The sequence below is a fragment of the Pristiophorus japonicus genome, chromosome 4 (assembly GCF_044704955.1).
Source record: "Pristiophorus japonicus isolate sPriJap1 chromosome 4, sPriJap1.hap1, whole genome shotgun sequence".
Classification (NCBI taxonomy): domain Eukaryota; kingdom Metazoa; phylum Chordata; class Chondrichthyes; family Pristiophoridae; genus Pristiophorus; species Pristiophorus japonicus.
This window is the reverse complement of record NC_091980.1, coordinates 101071911-101094137: the sequence shown is the minus strand read 5'-3', so window position 1 is coordinate 101094137 and position 22227 is coordinate 101071911. Positions and strand designations below refer to the sequence as shown.

Genomic DNA, 22227 nt, shown 5'->3' with positions numbered 1-22227 from the left:
GAGTATCTTAGAAATTTGAATTCTCGGCATTTAGTTTGCTCAAGTTCTAGTCAGTTGGAACAGTTTCACTTTGGAACAGAATTTTTTTTTCAAAGGGGGCGTGTCTGGCCACTTACGCCTGTTTTCAAAATTTAGGCAGTGAAAACTTACTCCAAACTAACTTAGAATGGAGTAAGTGAAGATTTTTGTACGTTCGAAAAAACCTTGTCTACACTTTAGAAAATCAGGCGTAGGTTACAAATTAGGCGTAGGGAAAGGGGGGGGCTAGGGTTTAAAGGGAAGTTTACAAACATTAAACACTTCAGTTTTACAAATAAAGAGCCATCGTCAATAATAAATGATAAATACATCAATAAATCAACCAATAAATCAATCAAAAAAAATTGATAAAAAATTTTTAAAAATTAAAAAATCAATAAATAAAACATTTTCTACTTACCGACTGCAGCACCGGGAGTCCTCCAACAGCGTGCTGGGATGGCCCCCCCAGTGTGTCTCTGTCAGTGTCTCTATCTGTCTGTCTGTGTGTGTGTCTCTCACTCTCTGTCTGTCAGTGTCTGTGTTTCTGACAGCGTGGGGAGGGGGAGGGGGAGAAGGGGGTGGGAGGGAGGGGGAGAAGGGGGGTGGGGAGGAGGAGGGGGGGTGGGGTGGGGAGGGGAGGAGGAGGGGGTTGGGGTGGGGGGGAGGATGAGGGTGTTGGGGTGGGGGGAGGAGGAGGAGGGGGTTGAGGTGGGGGGAGGAGGAGGAGGGGGTTGGGGTGGGGGGAGGAGGAGGGGGATGGGGTGGGGGGGAGGAGGAGGAGGGGGATGGGGTGGGGGGGAGGAGGAGGAGGAGGGGGGTGGTGGGAAGAAGGGGGTTGGGGAGGGGGGTGGGGGGTGGGGAAGAGGAGGGGTTGGGTGGGGAGGAGGAGGGGTGGGGTGGGGAGGAGGAGTGGGGGTGGGGAGGAGGAGTGGGGGTGGGGAGGAGGAGTGGGGGTGGGGAGGAGGAGGAGGAGTGGGGAGGGGAGGAGGAGGAGGAGTGGGGGTGGGGAGGAGGAGGAGGAGTGGGGAGGGGAGGAGGAGGAGTGGGGAGGGGAGGAGGAGGAGGTGGGGAGGGGAGGAGGAGGAGGTGGGGAGGGGAGGAGGAGGAGTGGAGATGGGGAGGGGAGGAGGAGGAGTGGAGATGGGGAGGGGAGGAGGAGGAGTGGGGGTGGGGGGAGGAGGAGGAGGTGGGAAGGGGAGGAGGAGGTGGGGAGGGGAGGAGGAGGAGTGGGGGTGGGGGGTAGGAGGAGGTGGGGGTGGGGGGGAGGAGGAGGAGGTGGGGGGAGGAGGAGGAGGTGGGGGGAGGAGGGGAGGAGGAGTAGGGGGGAAGGAGGAGGAGGAGGGGGGGGGGAGAGGAGGAGGAGGGGGGAGAGGAGGAGGAGGAGGAGAAGTTGGGGAGGGGAGGAGGAGGTGGGGGGGAGGAGGAGGAGAGGCTCAAGAGTGGAGGAGGGGGTGGGGAGGGGAGGAGGAGGAGGAGGTGGGGGGGGAGGAGGATGGGGGGAGGAGGAGGAGGGGCTGGGGAGAGGAGGAGGAGGTGGGGAGGGGAGGAGGAGAGGAGGAGGGGGAGGGGGAGGAGGTGGGGGGGAGGAGGAGGGGTGGGTAGGGGAGGAGGAGGGGGGTAGGGAGAGGAGGGGGGGTAGGGAGAGGAGGTGGGGGTGGGGAGGGGGTGGGGAGAAGGGGGGGAGGGAGAGGGGGAGAGGGGGGGAGGAGGAGAAGCGGGGGGAGAGGGAGGGGGGGAGGAGAAGGAGGGAGAAGGGGGTTGGCGAGGAGGAGGGATGGGGAGGAGGAGGAGTGGGGGTGTGGGGGGAGGAGGAGGTGGGGGGAGGAGGAGGGGAGTGGAGGAGGAGAAGGGGGGAGGAGGAGAGGGGGAGGAAAAGGGGGGAGGAGAGGAGAAGGGGAGGAGAAGGAAGGGAGGGGAGGAGAAGGGGGAGGAGAGGGGGGGAGAGGAGAAGGGGGAGGAGAAGGGGGGGAGGAGAAGGGGGGAGCGAGGGGGGGAGGAGAAGGGGAGAGGGAGGGAGAAAGGGAGAAGGAGGGAGGGAGAGAAGGGAGAGAAGGAGGCTGAACGGCCAGGCCCAAGACTTCACGCTAGATTTACAGGTAGGTGGCGTCGGGTCTCGGGGGGGTCGTGGAGGTCCGGGGGGAGGGGAAGAGTCGCGGAGGTCCGGGGGAGGGGGGGGGATGAGTCGCGGAGGTCCGGGGGAGGGGAGGCGGGAGTCCCCGGAGGTCGGGGGGGTGGGAGAGTCGCAGGGGGAGGGGGGGAAGAGAGAGTCGCGGGGGGTGGCACGGAGGTCGGGTCGGGGGGTGGGGGGGAGCGGAGGTCGGGTCGCCGGGCGGGGGCCGGGGGAAGCAGAGGTCGAGACGCCGGGGGGGGGGAGCGCAGGGGTCGGGTCGGGTCCAGTCGCCTGGGATGAGCCTTATTCACGCAGCCCCAGTGTGGCCATTCGGCCAGGGCTAGGGGCTGCGTGCTTCGGGCTCCTCCCACAGTTTTAGGCGCCTGGAGCTACTGCACATGCGCGCCCACTGTAGCGCGCATGTGCATGGGTCCCGGCACTGTTTTCAGTGCAGGGACCTGGCTCCGCCCCCTACAGCTCGTGCTGCACCACGCCCAGCTCCAGAGGGCCTGCAGGGAACCGGAGAATAGGTACGTTTTTTTTAGGCGCACTTTGTGGCGTGATAAACGGGCGTCCAGGTCCGGGGCTGCGCCGTTTTAGGCGCGGCCCGAAACTTGGGCCCTAGAATTCATCTACCATATCCTTGATAACTGATTGCTGAATTTTATGGTACTTACTCAGCTTTTAAAAAAGTCTTCGTTGCTACCATTGTTTTTTAAAGATACAACAGAATCCTGTCTTATTCAGAGTTGTCTCTCACAGCTGACTCTACCACCACTGACTGAAATAACATTTTGATTTTATGCATGTCTATTTGAGAGTATGATGAAAATTATATTTTACTTGGGTGTAGTACCATCATCACTCTGTTGAGATATTTCCTGCCATATTTGGGAGCCACAATTTAGTTCAAAAGTCCAGCATTATTATTCAGAGTTAGTAATCAAAGCTTCAATGCTACTCGCTGATCTCAAACCCGTTGATCGATATATTGGCAAAAAAACAGGGAAAGTATGATTGCATTATATAGAATGCAAAGTTGGACTATTTAACATTCTCTTTATTCCATAGAATTCATCATAATTTTCTATTTATTTTGTTTAACCTGTCACAGAAAAGGATGCAACATGGATTAAACATAGAATATTACTTGTAACTTTTTCTGATGAAGCATTTTTGGGAAAGAGGAACCAAGACATTAGTGAGGGAGGATTTTTTATATAAATCTAACAGGCTAATTAAACCATGGCAACCACAGTACAGAAAGGGCAATGATGTTTGGAAAGACGCCCTGGTTACCACTTCTTAGATGTGAGGGAGTGAAAGAAGCCAAAGTATTAATGGAGCAAACTTGGAGAGTGTCTAATCTACAAGAAAAAACAAAACAAGATGTGATAACACAGAGAATTGAGTGGAGTTGACGGAAGGGAAACAAAAGAAGCCCTGAGGCTCAAAAAAAGGAACTGAAAAAATGGAACTTGCGAAGACACAGGAACAAAAGGGAGTTGGATAAGTATCTGAATGAAAATAAATTGCAGGGCTACAGGGAAAGGACAGGGGAGTCGACATGGGCTCGACGGGCGAATGGCCTCCTCCCACTCTGTAACCATTCTATGATTTTATTTTAACAAATAAAGCAAGACATCAGATAAAATTGAAATAAAGTATTGGAAGACATAGGACAACCGGATACAAACAATCAAGTAAATCCTGTAGACAAGATAGCACAGAGAAGCTGAGTGAGTACTGGAGATAGGTTTTTGACATCCAGTTCCTCTTAATCAATTATTAAGTATATATTATAAACATGACTCTGGTTTGCAACAGTAAAGTTGCTGTCACTTATAAAGATTTATATGGTACAGGTGCTTTATGTTTGCTCTTTTTATGCACCCAAAGTAACTTTCACACTTTGACCCTCGTTTTATTTTGTAAAATGTGCTGGTAAACAATATTTTATTTTAAACATTCTTGGGATGTGGGCATTGTTAATGTAGTGTATGGAGAAAGAGTCAGACTGAACACTGAGAGCACAAAGTGTGACCATAGTCTTTTATTACAGGTCTCCAGCATGCCTCTCCAACCTGTGAAGTCTCCTTAAATACCTGTGCTCCCAAGGGATTATGGGACTCCTTGGGACTCCAGGGGATGAACCCTCTGGTGGCTGTACAGAGTAAATACAAATTTACATATATAACACTCCGCCCCCGCACCGCCCCCCCCCCTCCCCACCACACCCCCCACAAAGTCAATAGTGTAACTATTTACAATGTGAGTCGATCTGGGGCCCTTCTTGCCATGGTCGATCATCTCTGTGTGAAAGCTGGTGTTGTTGAATCATTTGTTGGGCCCCCGCTAGGCTGCTGTGCAGCTGGCCTTGCTGGGCTGCCTGGTGTGTTGGGCCCTGCTGGGCTGCTGTGGATGATGGGTTCTGCTTCATGGTCAACCGTGGTGCCGGTTTCCACTGGTATGTATGTTGGGGGATCAAAAAAGGTAGGGTCCAAGGTAAGTTGCTCAGGATAGTCCGTGAATCTGAGTTTGATTTGGTCTAAGTGTATCCTAGAGTCCATTTGAAAGTTTGACCCGAAACACCCTGCTCCCCTCTTTGGTCACGACAGTGCCGGGAAGCCACTTGGGACCTTGTCCATAATTTAATACAAATACAGGATCATTGATTTCAATCTCGCGTAACACATTTGTGCTATCATGGTAATCACTTTGTTGAAGCCGCCTGCTTTCTACCTGTTCATGTAGATCAGGGAGAACTAACGAGAGCCTTGTCTTACGTGCTCTTTTCATGAGCAGTTCAGCAGGTGGGATCCCAGTGAGTGAGTGGTGTCTCGTGCAGTAGCTAAGCAGGACTCGGGATAGGCGAGTCTGCAGTGAGCCTTCAGTTACCCTCTTCAAGCCTTGCTTGATGGTTTGCATTGCTCTCTCTGCCTGACCAGTGGACGCTGGTTTAAAGGGGACAGATGTGACATGTTTGATCCTGTTACGGGTCATGAATTCATTGAAATTGGCACTGATAAAACATGGCCCGTTGTCGCTCACCGGGACATCAGGTAGGCCGTGTGTGGCAAACATGGCCCGCTGGCTTTCAGTAGTGGCAGGGGACGTGCTAGCCGACATTATCTCACATTCAATCCACTTGGAGTACGCGTCTACAACCACAAGGAACATTTTACCCAAGAACGGGCCTGCATAGTCGACGTGTATCCTAGACCATGGTTTGGAGGGCCAAGACCATAAACTTAGCGGTGGCTCCCTGGGTGCATTGCTTAACTGTGAGCATGTATTATATCTGTGAACGCAAGCCTCTAAGTCCACATCGATACCGGGCCATCACATAGAAACATAGAAAATAGGTGCAGGAGTAGGCCATTCGGCCCTTCGAGCCTGCACCGCCATTCAATAAGATCATGGCTGATCATTCCTTCAGTACCCCTTTCCTGCTTTCTCTCCATACCCCTTGATCCCCTTAACCGTAAGGGCCATATCTAACTCCCTCTTGAATATATCCAATGAACTGGCATCAACAACTCTCTGCGGCAGGGAATTCCACAGGTCAATAACTCTCTGAGTGAAGAAGTTTCTCCTCATCTCAGTCCTAAATGGCCTACCCCTTATCCTAAGACTATGTACCCTGGTTCTGGACTTCCCCAACATCGAGAACATTCTTCCTGCATCTAACCTGTCCAGTCCCGTCAGAATCTTATATGTTTCTATGAGATCCCCTCTCATCCTTCGAAACGCCAGTGAATAAAGGCCCAATTGATCCAGTTTCGCCTCATATGACAGCCCAGCCATCCCTGGAATCAGTCTGGTCAACCTTCGCTGCACTCCCTCAATAGCAAGAACGTCCTTTCTCAGACTAGGAGACCAAAACTGAACACAATATTCCAGGTGAGGCCTCACTAAGACACTGTACAACTGTAGTAAGACCTCCCTGCTCCTATATTCAAATCCTCTAGCGATGAAGGCCAACATACCATTTGCCTTCTTTATCGCCTGCTGTACCTGCGTGCCCACTTTCAGTGACTGATGAACCATGACACCCAGGTCTCGTTGCACCTCCCCTTTTTCTAGTCTGCCGCCATTCAGATAATATTCTGCCTTCGTGTTTTTGCCTTCGTGTTTTTGCCCCCAAAATGGATAACCTCACATTTATCCACATTATACTGCATCTGCCATGTATTTGCCCACTCACCTAATCTGTCCAAGTCACTCTGCAGCCTCTTAGCGTCCTCCTCACAGCTCACACCGCCACCCAGTTTAGTGTCATCTGCAAACTTGGAGATATTACATTCTATTCCTTCATCCAAATCGTTAATGTATATTGTAAAGAGCCGGGGTCCCAGCACTGAGCCCTGCGGCACCCCACTAGTAACTGCCTGCCATTCTGAAAAGGACCCGTTTATCCCGACTCTCTGCTTCCTGTCTGCCAACCATTTCTCTATCCACGTCAGTACATTACCCCCAATACCATGCGCTTTGATTTTGCACACCAATCTCTTGTGTGGGACCTTGTCAAAAGCCTTCTGAAAGTCCAAATACACCACATCAACTGGTTCTCCCTTGTCCACTCTACTGGAAACATCCTCAAAAAATTCCAGAAGATTTGTCAAGCATGATTTCCCTTTCACAAATCCATGCTGACTTGGACCTATCCTGTCACCTCTTTCCAAATGCGCTGCTATGACATCCTTAATAATTGATTCCATCATTTTACCCACTACTGTGGAGGTCATTGATGAAGGTGTCTCTGCCCTTCTTGGGGACCACTACTCGATTGCCTCACAGAAAGCAGTCTGCCTGTATAGACATTTCATCCTTGCGCCGCTGGAACGGCTTTATCTCTTCTTGCATTTCCACTGGGGCACTGGACCAGCTCCCGTGAAGCACTCAGCTTTTGACTAGAGATAATAAGAGGTCTTGGCTTGTCCAGGTTTTGATCTGTCGGACAGTGACGGGTGATTGCTCACTCTCAAATGCTTGCACAACCATGGCCACATCTGTGGGCTGCGCCATTTCCACCCCCGTGCTGGGCAATGGCAGCCTACTGAGATCATCAGTGCAGTTTTCTGTGCTTGGCTTGTGGCGGATGGCATAGTTGTATGCAGACAATGTGAGCGCCCATCTCTGGATGCATTGGTATTTATCCCTTTACTCTCGGAAAACAGGGATATAAGTGGCTTATGGTCAGTTTCCAATTCGAATTTTAGCCCAAACAGGTATTGATGCATTTTTTTTATCCCATAGACACACGCTAACGCTTCTTTCTCAATCATGCTGTAGGCTCTCTCAGCCTTAGACAGATTCCTGGATGCATAAGCAGTTGGTTGCAGTTTCCCCAAAACATTAGCTTGTTGCAAATACACACCATATGTATCACATGCTAGTACCAAACGCTTACATGGATCATACAACACAAGCAATTTGTTTGAGCATAACAATTTTCTCGCTTTTCCAAAGGCATTTTCTTGGCTTTTGCCCAAAACCCATTCATCCCCTTTTCATAGTAAGACATACAGTGGTTCTAACAGTGTGCTGAGACCCGGTAAGAAGTTACCAAAGTAATTCAGGAGTTCCAGAAACAATTGCAGCTCCGTCATGTTCTGTGGTCTCGGTGCGTTCTTGATTGCCTCCGTCTTCGCGTCGGTGGGCCTGATGCCATCCGCCGTAATCTTCCTTCCCAGGAACTCCACTTCAGGTGCCAGGAAAACGCACTTCGAGCATTTTAACCTGAGCCCCACACGGTTGAGTCGACTAAGAACCTCCTCCAGGTTCTGTAGATGCTCGACTGTGTTCCGACCTGTGACCAAGATGTCGTCCTGGAAGACCACGGTGTGTGGAACTGACTTCAGTAAGCTTTCCATGTTTCTCCGGAATATCGCCGCCACCGATCAGATTCCAAACGGGCATCTGTTATAAACAAAAATACCTTTCTCCGTGTTGATGCAGGTGAGGGCCTTCGATGATTCCTCCAGTTCCTGCGTCATGTAGGCTGAAGTCAGATCCAGCTTCGTGAACATCTTTCCTCCCGCCAGCGTTGCAAAGAGGTCGTTGGCCTTTGGTAGTGGGTATTGGTCCTGCAGGGAGAAACGATTGATAGTTACTTTGTAATCACCACAGATTATGACGGTGCCGTCTCCCTTGAGGACTGGGACAATAGGACTGGCCCACTCATTGAACTCGATCGGGGAAATGATGCCCTCTCTTTGCAGCCGGTCTAGCTCGATCTCTACCCTTTCTCTTATCATGTACGGTACTGCTCTCACTTTGAGATGGATGGGTTGCGCCCCTGGAATTAGGTGGATCTGCACTTTTGCTCCTTGGAATTTCCGATGCCTGGTTCGAACAGCGAAAGAAATTTCTTTAAGACCTGGGTACACGAAGTGTCGTCAGCGGGCGATAGTGCTCGGACGTTGCCCTAGTTCCAGCGTATCTTTCCCAGCCAGCTGCTGCCGAGCAGCATGGGACCATCGCCTGGTACCACCCAGAGTGGTAGCTTGTGCACCGCTCCATCGTAGAAGACCTTTACAGTAGCACTGCCGATTACAGGAATCAGTTCTTTTGTGTAAGTTCTTAGTTTCGTGCGAACTGGAGTTAAGACTGGCCTTGAGGCCTTGTTGCACCACAAACTTTCAAAAGTCTTTTTGCCCATGATGGACTGGCTCGCACCCGTGTCCAGCTCCATTGATACTGGGAGTCCATTTAGTTCAACATTCAGCATTATCGGGGGACAATTTGTGGTGAATGTGTGCACCCCATGTACCTCTGCCTCCTTGATCTGAGGCTCTGGTTCATCGTGATCCTCCGTGGATCTGTCCGCCTCTGCAACATGGTGGTTTGCAGGTTTAAAAGGCTTTGCAGCTCACCTGCACACTCGTTGGAGGTGTCCCATTGTTCCACAGCCCTTGCAAATGTACTCTTTGAATTGGAATGAATGGAAATGATGATCACCCCCGCAGCACCAACAAGGTGTTAATGGCCTTGCATTCATCACCCTTGATGGTGGACTCTGAGGCATCTGTGGACGTGCAGTTGCAGGTAAGTGTGACCTGCCCTGTACGTTATGATTCAAAAACAATGTCACTTTATTCACAGTACTTGTAGCAGCACTTGTGTGCTGAGAGATTTGCTTCATATTGTCACTGGTGGCAATGAACGTCTGGCTATCGCTATGGCCTTACTCATGGTTGGGGTCTCTACAGTCAAAAGTTTGCGAAGTATGGTTTCGTGGCCAATGCCAAGTACGAAAAAGTCTCTGAGCATGTGCTCCAAATGTCCTTCAAATTCGCAATGTCCTGCAAGGCGTCTTAGCTCGGCAACATAACTCGCCACTTCCTGGCCTTCAGACCTTTTGTAGGTGTAGAACTGATACCTCGCCATCAGAATGCTTTCCTTCGGGTTCAAATGCTCTCGGACCAGTGTGCACAAATCGTCGCATGATTTCTCCGTGGGTTTCGCTGGAGTGAGCAGATTCTTCATGAGTCCATACGTTGGTGCCCCACAGATGCTGAGGAGGATCGCCCTTCATTTGGCAGCACTCTCTTCCCCATCTAGCTTGTTGGCCACGAAGTATTGGTCGAGTCGCTCCACAAAAGTTTCCCAATCATCTCCCTCCGAGAATTTCCCCAGGATGCCCACTGTTCTCTGCATCTTTGGGTTCGCTATCTGTATCTTGTCGCCAGTTGTAGTGTATGGAGAAAGAGTCAGACTGAACACTGTGAGCACAAAGTAAAGTGTGACCTTAGTCTTTTATTGCAACTCTCCAGAGTGCCTCTCCAACCTGTGAAGCCTCCTTAAATACCTGTGCTCTCAAGGGATTATGGGATCCCTTGGGAATCCAGGGGATGAGCCCTCTCATGGCTGTACAGAGTAAATACAAGTTTACATATATAACAGTTAACAAGACCAACATTCGGATAGTTTTCAGCAAAAAGGGTAGTTTACAAGTGCTAGATGTTGGTTAATTCTTCTACCATCAAAGTGACCCACTATTATGTAACATTCTTAACACAGCACTGATCACTTACATATGTATCCATCCTTGTCGACAAGCCAGAGTTATACGTGCGTATGTGTGTGCGTGGTTTTAAAATATTTTTTTCTATTGAAACTGTGCAGTCCCAGCTTGTGCAATGCCTTGAAAAGCCCTGGTTCATTGTGGCAATGATAGAGATAGCGCTGATAACCCCCTCCCTAGTTGTTTAATTAAAACTTCACTTCTCTGTGGTAAAAACATGCACCCTAAACTGATTAGTGTCATGGGCACTGACAATATTGAACCTGATATTCCTCTTCCCTCTAAGCTCACCCAGGTGCTAGTCAGGATATCCTAACCAGAAAATGCTTGCATTTTTCCCTGAAGAAGGAGCAACTCCAGCTGTTGCTGTAGGCCTGAGAGGGCTGCAGCAGTGCTAATTGGCTGCCAGCTGCTGTCCAAAAACAACAGCCAGAGGGCCTTCAGCCCTGGCAGCTCTTTGCTGCTTCTCAAACAAAAAAGGGCAATTACCTTCTAGGGTGTATGTGGCTTGCTGCCCGTCCCTCTCAGAGCCTCTGACCTGAGGGTGATCAGCTGTAATAGCTACTGCCAACTTCTTTGGATGCCCCATCCACATGGATCCCCAGCCAGTGTCCCCAGAGAAAATGACACATAATGTGCTGCTAGGCCCATTCCCCCTTATTTTCGTACTATTGCAATGCCTGTGTCTGTTATCTTCTCCACCCCACGCCCCTCCCACACCCAGCCACCCACCTTACCTGGTCTCATCACTTTGCATTTATCCACATTAAATGTCATAATGCTATTGATCACGCACCTTACCAAACTATTCAAATCCCTTTCTATTTGGTTTGCCTCCACCCTGTTTCCTCCCACTCATTGCACCAGCAGTGGAATTCCCAGAGTGAAGAATTTCAGGCTCTCTGACCTTAAGCTAGGTATCAGTTTGGTTGACCTTTTCTGCACTGCCTCCATAGCCGAGATATCCTAGCTGTAGTCCAGTGATCAGAATAGCACACAATACGCCTGGTGTATAGGGTACTAGTACTTGGTGCAGACTACTTATCACCTGGGATTTGTGCTCTATCCATCTGGTTATATATCGCAAGATCCAGTTGCTTTTTCTTCCTGCTGCCTTATACTACATTGCTGGTTTCAGTAAGCTATCCACCAGTATCTCCAGCTCCATCTCCTGTGTTGTGTCTTGTATCCTAGAGCCATTTAATTTATATTCTGAATGTTTATTATCCTCATCAGCCCATCTTTCCAAACTCCCTCTGTAGTTGGTTTGCCTCTTCCAAATTATTTAAAATTCTCCCACTCATGACCCCGACTTGTGCACCCTTGCCGTGTTGATGCAGTTTATTCACAACAACCCTTTACTTCTTCTGGTTTAACCAATTTTCAAACCACCTCAGAAGCCTGCCACCTGTTCCGTGCATTCCTATCTTGTGGGCTAATCGCTTATATAGCATGATATTGAAAGCCTTGCCAAAATCTAAATATATCAAGATCAGTAATTTCCTCAAAAGAAATTAGGGTGAGACCACATCTCTCATAAATCCTTGCTGACTCCTACTAACCATACCACACCCATCTGATTGTTTTCTTGTCCCACTTTCAGCATGCCTTGAAATATCTTGCCCAGAACGGATGTTAGGCTTGTAGTTCCCTGGGTCATCCTTATACTCCTTTTTTAAAGATTGGCTAAGTCAGCAACTTTCCAGTCCTCGGGCACTATTCCTGTTTCTGATAATTCCCGAAAGATATTGCCAAGAAAGCTGATGAATGTAGAGTGGACACATTATTAAAAGTTTACATAATCAATGATGAGGGGAGCTTAATTAATAAAAAAAATATTCAATTTGGGATGAAAGAGTGAGAATTTAATTTTCAAAAACTGGTATTCATCTTTTTCCTTCTATGGATTGCGAGCAGTCTAGAGACTGAGTAAAGTACACTTAAAAGAGATGTATGTAAGTGGAGCAGGATGTATTTTAAATATCTGTAGGCATTAAACATCTGAAGACTGTGGTAGCAATTTATGGTAAATGTTAAATAGTATATTTTATAATTTTTGTGTTCATTTAATTATGTTGCATTGCTAAATATTTACACAAGCACTCATCAAAACATAGAAGCAAAAACTGAATATTTCAACATTATCCTTTTTTCCAGGTTTACAACTGCCAAAGATTTGTCTGAAAATATCAACATTTTCTGATGCCCTGTGCATTATGTTAATTCTCTGATCAGAAAATGTTGTAAATGCACTGTGTATTTGTCAGAAATCTTCAGTGATGCTTGTGTTTGGATCAGAAAACTTAAGTAAAACATCTTTGGTACATGCCATCAGGATGTCATTTTTCTTATCTTTTAAGTTGTCAAAGTATTATTATAATATGTTGAAAAATTAGTGCAAAAAGTTAAATATTAAAGAATACTTTCCCCAGAATTTAAAAATATTACTAATAATACAACAACCTTGACTAATTATTTCAGTGGAAGGGGTCCAGTACAGGAAGAGCTCTGAGCAAATTATTATTTATTAAATCTCCCATATACCTATATAAAATGTATCTGTCTATAATACTGTAGTGTAGGGAGCTTGGGATATTGCTGATTGGGTCATATTATCAAATGGTATAGCTTGGCCCAATCAGATCCCCGCAAGATGAAACAAGACAGCCATTTTTTTATTTTCTATTTTTATTTTTAGCTTTTTAAAAAAAAAAGCATTTTTAATATTTATCCCTTTTACACTTTTTTTTAGTTCTTCCATGCAACCAGAACTCAACCCCTTTGCTTTCCATGATTTAAATTTCCAATCTCTCCCCTCTGATCATAGCCACACATACAGGTCCTTCCCTACTCAACCTCTGTGCCTGACACAGAATCTGTGCCTTGCCCAAGCACAACCTGACCTATCTTCCTGATCTGCACGGGGGGGGGGGGGGGCGCGTAATGGCTGCCGACTCTCCACAGAGGGGCCGTTATTTTGCAAATTGCCGTTCATCAGGGGCGGAGTGGTGTAAGGGACCGCTCCGCTCATTTTCCAGCCGCGGCGTGCACGTGCCAACCCCTTACCGACCAGCGGCGACTACTTCCTGAAATTGCCCTGCGGGAAATTTCCCTTTTGCGGAATTGCCCCACGGGAGCAGCGTTGCTGCCAGCCGGTGTCTCCGACAGCTGTTTGTGTCGGTGCACTCCTTGTTGGTCGGCGGCGCGGCCGCCTTTAAAGGGGTGCTGGCGCTGCCGGCGACGCCAATTTATTTTTTATTGTCGGCCGACTGCCAGGTTGGGCCGACAATTATGCCCCCGGCTTGGGCCAGGCTGCTTGGGCGCCAGGCTGCTGGACCGGCCTAAACCCTCCCTGGTGGCCCAGTGGGCCTAACTGAAAAATATGCAGAGCTCGCAGCGGCTCTCCCCTTTAACAGAAGGTGAGAGATGTTGTGACGTGTCAGCCCGACACGGCCATCAGCGGCGCGCTTGCGTCATTACCGTGGCGCTGATGGGTGATCGGGGTGACCGAGCCGCTGCAAGGGCACTTCCGCCCCTCAGCCGCAACTACATCCGCCCCAAGCAATATCGACGGCACCTCCGCCGCAACCCATGTGGTGGAGAAAAACTACAAAAAACAAAAGGTGCGCCCCATTTTGGGTGGAGGTAAATTTCTACCATATTTCCTGCCATATTCTAGCCACTCAACATTAAGTCGTACGCACTTTAGTGGCCATCATCCCCAGTATCACTCTCTGGCATTCATCTTGTGGCTCAGAAATTGCCTCTCTCACAATCGGCTCCCTGGGAGTTGAAACACAAGCAATGATGTGGGAGATCTCCTAATAGAAAAATATAATTATGTCTTGTAGCAGAAATCCTGAATGGATGTTGCTGCTATTTTAAGGAGCTCCACATGTTTGGTTTTGTGGAGACTTTAAGGTCAGCTATTGCCAATTATGGACTCAACTCGTGAATGTTTGTACTGACTGAGAAAATTGGAACCAATACTTTAAGATGCTACTACTTACATAACATAAGAACATAAGAAATAGGAACAAGAATAGGCCATACGGCCCCGCGAGCCTGCTCCGCCATTCAATAAGATCATGGCTGATCTGATCATGGACTCAGCTCCACTACCCTGCCCGCTCCCCATAACCCCTTATCGCTCAAGAAACTGTCTATTTCTGTCTTAAATTTATTCAATGACCCAGCTTCCACAGCTCTATGAGGCAGCAAATTTCACAGATTAACAACCCTCTGAGAGAAGAAATTTCTCCTCATCTCTGTTTTAAATGGGCGGCCCCTTATTCTAAGATCATGCCCTCGAGTTCTAGTCTCCCTCATCAGTGGAAACATCCTCTCTGCATCCACCTTGTCAAGCCCCCTCATAATCTTATACGTTTCGATAAGATCACCTCTCATTCTTCTGAATTCCAGTAAGTAGAGGCCCAACCTACTCAACCTTTCCTCATAAGACAACCCCCTCATCCCCGGAATCAACCTCGTGAACCTTCTCTGAACTGCCTCCAAAGCAAATGTATCCTTTCTTAAATATGGAAACCAAAACTGCACGCAGTATTCCAGGTGTGGCCTCACCAATACCTTATTTAGCTGTAGCAAGACTTCCCTGCATTTATACTCCATCCCCTTTGCAATAAAGGCCAAGATACCATTGGCCTTCCTGATCATGTGCTGTACCTGTATACTATTCTTATGTGTTTCATGCACAAGTACCCCCAGGTCCCGCTGTACTGCGGCACTTTGCAATCTTTCTCCATTTAAATAATAACTGGCTCTTTGATTTTTTTCTGTCAAAGTGCATGACCTCACACTTTCCAACATTATACTCCATCTGCCAGGTCACATGCTGAGTGTGAATCATTCATTGCCAATACCTTGGGGAAGGTCTGAGATAAGAGCCAATCAATGCCCTTGTCGGGTGTTACCTGATGTGGGTGAGGAAGTCACCAGGAATATGGTCCAGGCAGTAACAGAGAGCACGAGAAGCAGTTCCAGTATTGTGGATGCATCTATTGCCTGGAATGGGAATGGCTTCTGGCTGGCTTGGTAAGCTCAATGTGTGAGATGAGACAAGAAATTTCAAAACACTTCCTCGGTACAGGCTGAGCACTGTTATGTATATGTAGTGACTCTGCCAGATAACAGTAATCGTTTGATAATCCTACACCAGTTATATCACAAGTAATTAGTTACTGTGGATGTTATTATGCTTCAATGGCATGAAGAGCCTTTGTCAGCAATGCCCACAATTATGGCATTTTCTGGGGGGAAAAAACTCAAAATTGTACAAAGCACCCCAGGATTCTACGCCATATAGAATATCAAAAAGATGAATCCCATAATAATGATTCAATGATGTAATCTCATTTCAGTGATACAGATTTTGCAGACATTCAGACTTCACTGTCATGACTTATGACATCATCCGAACCCAATGCTCATATTTTGGTGAATACCCTGGTATTTACAGGATTTTTATATAAATATGGATATAGTAATGATGTTTCATGATATATCATGTTCATATGGGCTTTGAAACATCCCACCAGAATCCCCCAACATGCTAATATTGCAGACATGGAAATTCCAATTTTTTAACCAAAATCTAAAATATCAACAACAATTTCTGAAATGCCTTCTGGAGCATACAGGAAGTATAATATAATGACAGCGGTGAGGGTAATACCTGTGGATGCAAACATGTATGAAGATGGTGATAACAATGTCATCATAGATTAAATTTTAGTATTGCAAGAACATAGCAGAGCCTGGAGAAAACATGAGGCTAAAGCCAGAGATAGAAAGCAGAAATGAGAGAGGCAGAACAGATAGAGGCAAAAGAATTGACAGAGACAAATAGAAAAGAAGCAAAGCAAATAAGAAACAATAAATTGTTTAGATCCATGATATGGTAAATTTTATAATTTTAAAGGGGTGCAGAATAGAGAAGCCTGGGAGTTTACGATCACGAATCTTTGAAGATGCCAGGACAGATTAATAAGGCTGTTAAAAAAAATCATACAAGATCCTTGGCTTGATAAATTTTGGGTTGGATTTTCGGTTCTGCTCATTCTGGGGCGGTAATGCCGGTGGGCGGTAAAGTTTGCGCCGGTAACAGTTTGCACCTCAGTCAGCAAAGTTTATCAGCTAGGCCTTGAGTGTAGGGTGGAGCGCTAAGGGAGGCGTTACACACCACTTTTAGGGCGCTAGGCTGGCTGAGCAAGTGAGAATCCCGAGCTAAACAGCCGGTCTTGGAGCGCTGGAAGAGATGCCTGGGTGGGGGGGGAAAGCTTTAATAAAATCACAAAAAACATTTCCAATAAATAACTCACGCCACCACAATGTAAATCACAAAAAACCCAATCACACTTACCTGAGGTCGACATTACTTACCTCACTGCGGCCGCTACAGCTCAGACCGCCAGTTTTCACGGGCAGTCCCAGCAGGGCGCTCTACAGAGTGCTACGGATCAGATGGCAGCCAAAAATCAAGCCGGTGTCGCAACCAGGTTCTTTGCTCACCGGCTCGCCTCTTCCGGGTGGTAATGCTCCGCGTCCCTTCGAAACCTGCACCGAATGTCCGGGCGGGGCTCTGGATGCTGGCCGCACGCCTGGAAGTGCTTATCGCCGCCAGTACCACTAACAGGGGCAGCAGAAGACCAATAATCCAGCCCAATATTTATTAGAGTACAAAAGCAAGGAAGTTATGCTAAACCTTTATACATCACTAGTTAGGCCTCAACTGGAGTATTGTATTCAATTCTGTGCACCACATTTTAGGAAGGCTGTTAGGGTGTATCATAGGACAATTGAGTTCAAGATGAGGCATACTATTTTGTCCTTGTACAAGACCTTGGTCAGGCCACACTTGGAATACTGTGTCCAGTTTAGGTCTCCTCGCATGCTGGGTAATATTGAGGCTTTGGAAAGAGTGCAGAGGAGGGCTACTAGACTAATTCTCAGTTTAAAGCATTTTAGTTATCAAGATAGGTTAAAAGAGTTAGGACTCTACACTTTAGTAGAGATTGAGGTTTATAATGAAGGGAATAGGTTGTATTCCAGTTGACAGTTTGTCCAATAGGTTAGAGAGGACCAGGGGTCTCAAATTTAAGTTATATAAGGCCAGATCTAGGTTAGATATCAGGAGGTAGTTCTTTTCCCAGAGAATAGTGGGCCTCTGGAATAGGCTGCCATCTCTTGCGATGGACATATATATAAGGCTAGATGTAGGTTAGATGTCAGGAGGTGGTTAGTTTCCCAGAGAATAGCAGACCTCTGGACCAAGCTGCCGTTTCATGTTAATACAAAAGCAAAATACTGTGGATACTGGAATCTGAAATAAAAACAGAGATTGCTGGAAATCTCAGCGTGTCAGGCAGCATCTGTGGAGAGAAAAACAGAGTTAACGTTTCGGGTCGATGACCCTTCATCGACAGTTCTGACGAAGGGTCATCAACCCAAAATGTTAACTCTGTTTTTCTCTCCACAGATGCTGCCTGACACGCTGAGATTTCCAGCTTTCTCTGTTTTTATTACTGCCGTTTCATGTGGTGGATGCAGATTCGCTGAATTACTTCAAGCGAGGGCTGGGCCTGTTTCTGGCTGGGGCAGAGATCACCTCTTACAGGTACTGCAGAGAATTCAGGGCCAGAGGGATCTCCTGGACTAGTTTTGATTGCCTAGATGGGTTGGCGAGGAATTTCCCAGATTTTTTCCCGAAATTGGCCTCGTTTTTTTATCTGATTTTTTTTCCTTTTTTCATTTGTTCCACGATGTGGGTGTCGCTGGTAAGGCCAGCATTTATTGCCCATCCCTAATTGCCCTTGAGAAGGCAGTGTTGAGCCGCCTTCTTGAAACGCTGCAGTGCGTGTGGTGAAGGTACTCCCATAGTGCTGTTAGGGAGGGAGTTGCAGGATTTTGATCCAGTGACGATGAAGGAATTGCGATATATTTCCAAGTCAGGATGGTGTGTAACTTGGGAGGGGAACTTGCAGGTGATAGTGCACCCATGCGCCTGCTGCCTTTGTCCTTGTCCTTCTAGCTGGTAGAAGTCACGGGTTTGAGAGATGCTGCCGAGCAAGCCGTGGCGAGTTGCTGCAGTACATCTTGTAGATGGTACATACTGCAACCACCGTGCGTCGGTGATGGAGGGAGTGAATGTTGAAGGTGGTGAATGGGATGCCAATCAAGTGGACTACTTTGTCCTAGATGGTGTCGAGCTTCTTTAGTGTTGTTGAAGCTGCACTCATCCAGGCAAGTGGAGTGTAAGCCAGCGCACTCCTGACATGTGCCTTGTAGATGATAGAAAGGCTTTGGAGAGTCAGAAAGTGAAACACTCGCCGCAGAATACCCAACCTCTGACCCACTCTTGCTGCCATAATATTATGTGGCTGGTCCAGTTAAGTTTCTGGTCAATGGTGATGCCCAGGATATTGATGGTGGGGAATTTGGCAATAGTAATGCCATTAAATATCAAGGGAGGTGATTAGACTCTCGCTTGTTGGAGATGGTCATTGCCTGGCACTTGTGTGGCACAAATGTTCCTTGCCATTTATCAGCCCAAGCCTTAATGTCGTTCAGATCTTGCTGCATGCGGACATAGACTGATTCACTTTATGAGGAGTTGTGAATGGAACTAAACACTGTGCAATCATCAACGAATATCCCCACTTCCACATTTTAATGGAGGGAAGGTCATTGATGAAGCAACTGAAGATGGTTGGGCCTAGGACACAGCCCTGAGGAACTCCATCAGCGATGGCATGGGATGATTGGAGAGATGAATGACCTCCAATAACCACAACCATTTTCCTTCCTCTCCCAGGAGATCACATGGTTTCAGGTGGGGTGAAGTATATATTGTGATACATAAGGTTTCACAATTGTATGGGACAGGCTCGATGGACCAGAGGGGCGTTACCTGTCTGTCATTGTTCGTCTGTTTGTATGTCTTGGAGAGGATGCAGAGGTGAATTACTAGAAGCTAGGTTGATCTTCTTAGAGCATAGAAGGTTTTGGGGAGATTTAATAGAGATGTTCAAAATTATGAGGGGTTTTAATAGAGTAAATAGGAATAAACGGTTTCCACTGACAGGAAAGTCGATAACCAGAGGACATAGATGTAAGTTATTTGGCAAAAGAACCAGAGGGGAGATGCAATGATTTGTTATAATCTGGAATGCACTGCCTGAAAGGGTGGTGGAAGCAGATTCAATAGTAACTTTCAAGAGAGAATTGGATAAATATTTCAAGTTGAAAAAATTGCAGAACTATGGGAAAAAACAGGGGAATGGAACAAATTGGATATCTCTTTCAAAGAGCCGGCACAGGCACGGTGGGCAGAATGGCCTCCTTCTGTGCAATGTGATTCTATGATTAACGTGGATCATTATTTTTTCTTTACACTCTTAACTGAGAACACAGTAGGAAAAGCATGAAAATAATCAAAACTTAATTATTACCACATTATTTCTTAGTGTGTTTGTATTAATCTGTATACAGGAAAGTATATTGGGAGGAAAGTAGATATAAAATTCCGAGAAAACACAAGAAAAACATGTGATTTTACAGAAAAAAGCCTGATTCTAGGAGCACTGTGAATTTGTTTTCCCTTTCCCCATTGGACTATTATAATTGTAATCGTACCTTTTCATACATTATTTTTTTTATATACTGATTGTATTGTTTTCTAGAATGCATGGACATCATTCAATGAAATCTGCAGCAATTATGTCACATTTAATTATCTTTAACTTGGCCATCAACTACATGGAGTATCTTTCCATGACACTGACAAAAAAGGATTAAGAATGGAAGCAGCATCCTTGGCTTCAGAATGAATGGTGGTAATAAATCAGTGGTGATGTTATCTGAACCCTTTGATAATTGTCATCAGAATCAATCCGTTTAGTCCATTATTATGTAGGTAGATGTGTATATGAGAAATTAAATCCCTCCACCAAATACTCTTTTCACTCTTGAGAAAACAATCACCAAGTCCACACAACTGAGCTGAATGAAGAACAGAGCACTCCTACACTTATATGATGTAGTTCTGTTTTACACTTGGCATTAATAAATTCACACAAAATTAATGTAACGGTTTTACATTAACAAAACTAGTGGACATTTAAAACTGTAACGAAAGCCTGTGCTTTATCCATCGAACGTTTAAGGAAGTGGGGGTGTTACCTTTCTGAGACTTCTTTACAGGGAGCAGTATCTTTGCCATTCCCAATCTCTGAAGTGAGCTCATTGTCTTCGGAGTGTTGTCCCAGCGGGTGGCACCGTTCAGTCCTGGGCTCCCAGCTGCGCAGCGGGCGGCAGGTCAGCGGGTTGCCAGATGAGTCGCTGTGGTACAAATTTTCTTTCTTGTACCGCAGTAGCTTTTGGTATGCCATGCGGAAATCCCGGTTGAGGGCAGCGTAAATTATGGGATTCAGGGCTGAATTGACATAACCCAACCACAGCACTACGGCATACACAGTCTTGTCGGACTGATGCCCCGAAATCCCTTCGTGGGTAAACACTGTAAAGTAAGGGAACCAGCAAATGATGAAGACCCCCATCACTGTCGCAAGTGTTACTGTCGCTTTATACTCCTTCACAGTTGGCAGTGATGGGTTCACTGTTGTGCAGCCGTTGACAGTGTTGATTCTTTTGGCCTGGTCCCTCGCAATTTTGAATATTCTGTAATAAGTCAGGCACATGATGGCTAAAGGAATGTAGAAAGTGATGAAAGCATCCACGAGAGTGTAGACTTTGTTGAGCTCCAAGTGGCACTGATTGGTTTTGGGCAAGCTTTGCACTGACAGATCTTTGGTATTCCAGCCCATGTTGATGGGCAAGAAGGAGACCATGATGGAGATGCACCAAATCAGACTGAGGGAGATTGCAACCCTGTTGGGAGTAATGAGCATGTTGTATCTCAGGGGGGCTGTCACTATGCAGTAACGGTCCAGGCTGATCATGAACAGATTGAGGATGGAAGCTGTGCTCAGCATGACATCCAAGCTGGTGTGGACGTTGCAGAAGATGTCCCCAAAAGGCCATTCTGAGTCAAGCAGCTCTGAGATGGCCGAGAAAGGCATGACCAGCAAACCCAGCAGTAGGTCGGTGACCGCCAGGGACACAATGAAACAGTTAGTACGGTTCTGGAGTTTGCGGTTCAACCCCACCGCTAAGCAAATCACCACATTCCCGAATATGGTTATTATTATAATCACCCCTAAAACCAGGCCAAGCACGACCATGGAGGGCACAGTCCTGTTCTCAGATCCACTGGTGGTGTTCTGGCTCCTCTCTATGTACACCATCTTGTAATTAGAAAGTGATAGTCAAAACACTGACAAATTGTACTGTGTAATAAAGTCAAGTCACATCAAGCTTTTAAGATTCAGTATTTCTTAAGTCACAGGTCTGAACAGAAGGCAAATCCATGTCTGTTTGAAATCATATTAATAGGCCAGTTACAATGATCTACATCATCTCGGCCATATGTGTTTAATTTACCAGTGCTGGGCAGGTTCATGTGGGTGTGGAGAGCACAATTTCATAATTCCCATCCATCTTGTGCGTGTTGGGACAAATTCAGCATCGTCAAGTTGTGCGTGTGGCCAAGCTGCAATAAAAGTAGCACGGTAAATGTCAAACTCATATTGGACTGCATCAGCACCTTACTTTCAGTAGAAAGGTCATTCTCTCCTATTTGTTTTATTTCTTGGAGAATGGAGTTTGATGATTAATACAAATAAGTTAAATTCCTCCAGTATATGTTAAGTCAGATCCAATATTTAGTGTTATATTTATCGATAAGACATTCCAATTCACTCACACAAAAGCAAAATACTGCGGCTATTGGAAATCTGAAATAAAAACAGAAACATAGTTAACGGCTGGCGTGTTGACCTTTGCATCGGGTTGGGTATGTGCGGGAGGCATAGCGGGTCCGGAACTCATTGTTATGAGCAAGGTGCTGCTCGGAGCGACTTTCACTTAATTGTCCCAATTAAAAGAATCATGCGCGATTTCTGGCCCTATTAAATGGTGTGGGTCTGATGAT

At 46.8% G+C, this 22227-nt stretch overlaps 1 protein-coding gene across 1 annotated transcript in view; it reads right to left on the bottom strand.

The window, feature by feature from the left end:
• Positions 1-21558, bottom strand: part of LOC139262129 (histamine H2 receptor-like) — a 54445-nt gene extending 32887 nt beyond the window's left edge. The window contains exon 1 of the mRNA XM_070877277.1: positions 20358-21558. Within this exon, the coding sequence (XP_070733378.1) occupies positions 20358-21481 (1124 nt within the window). The 5' untranslated portion in view covers positions 21482-21558. The remainder of the gene's footprint in view (positions 1-20357) is intronic.
• Between the last annotated feature and the right edge of the window lie 669 nt (positions 21559-22227).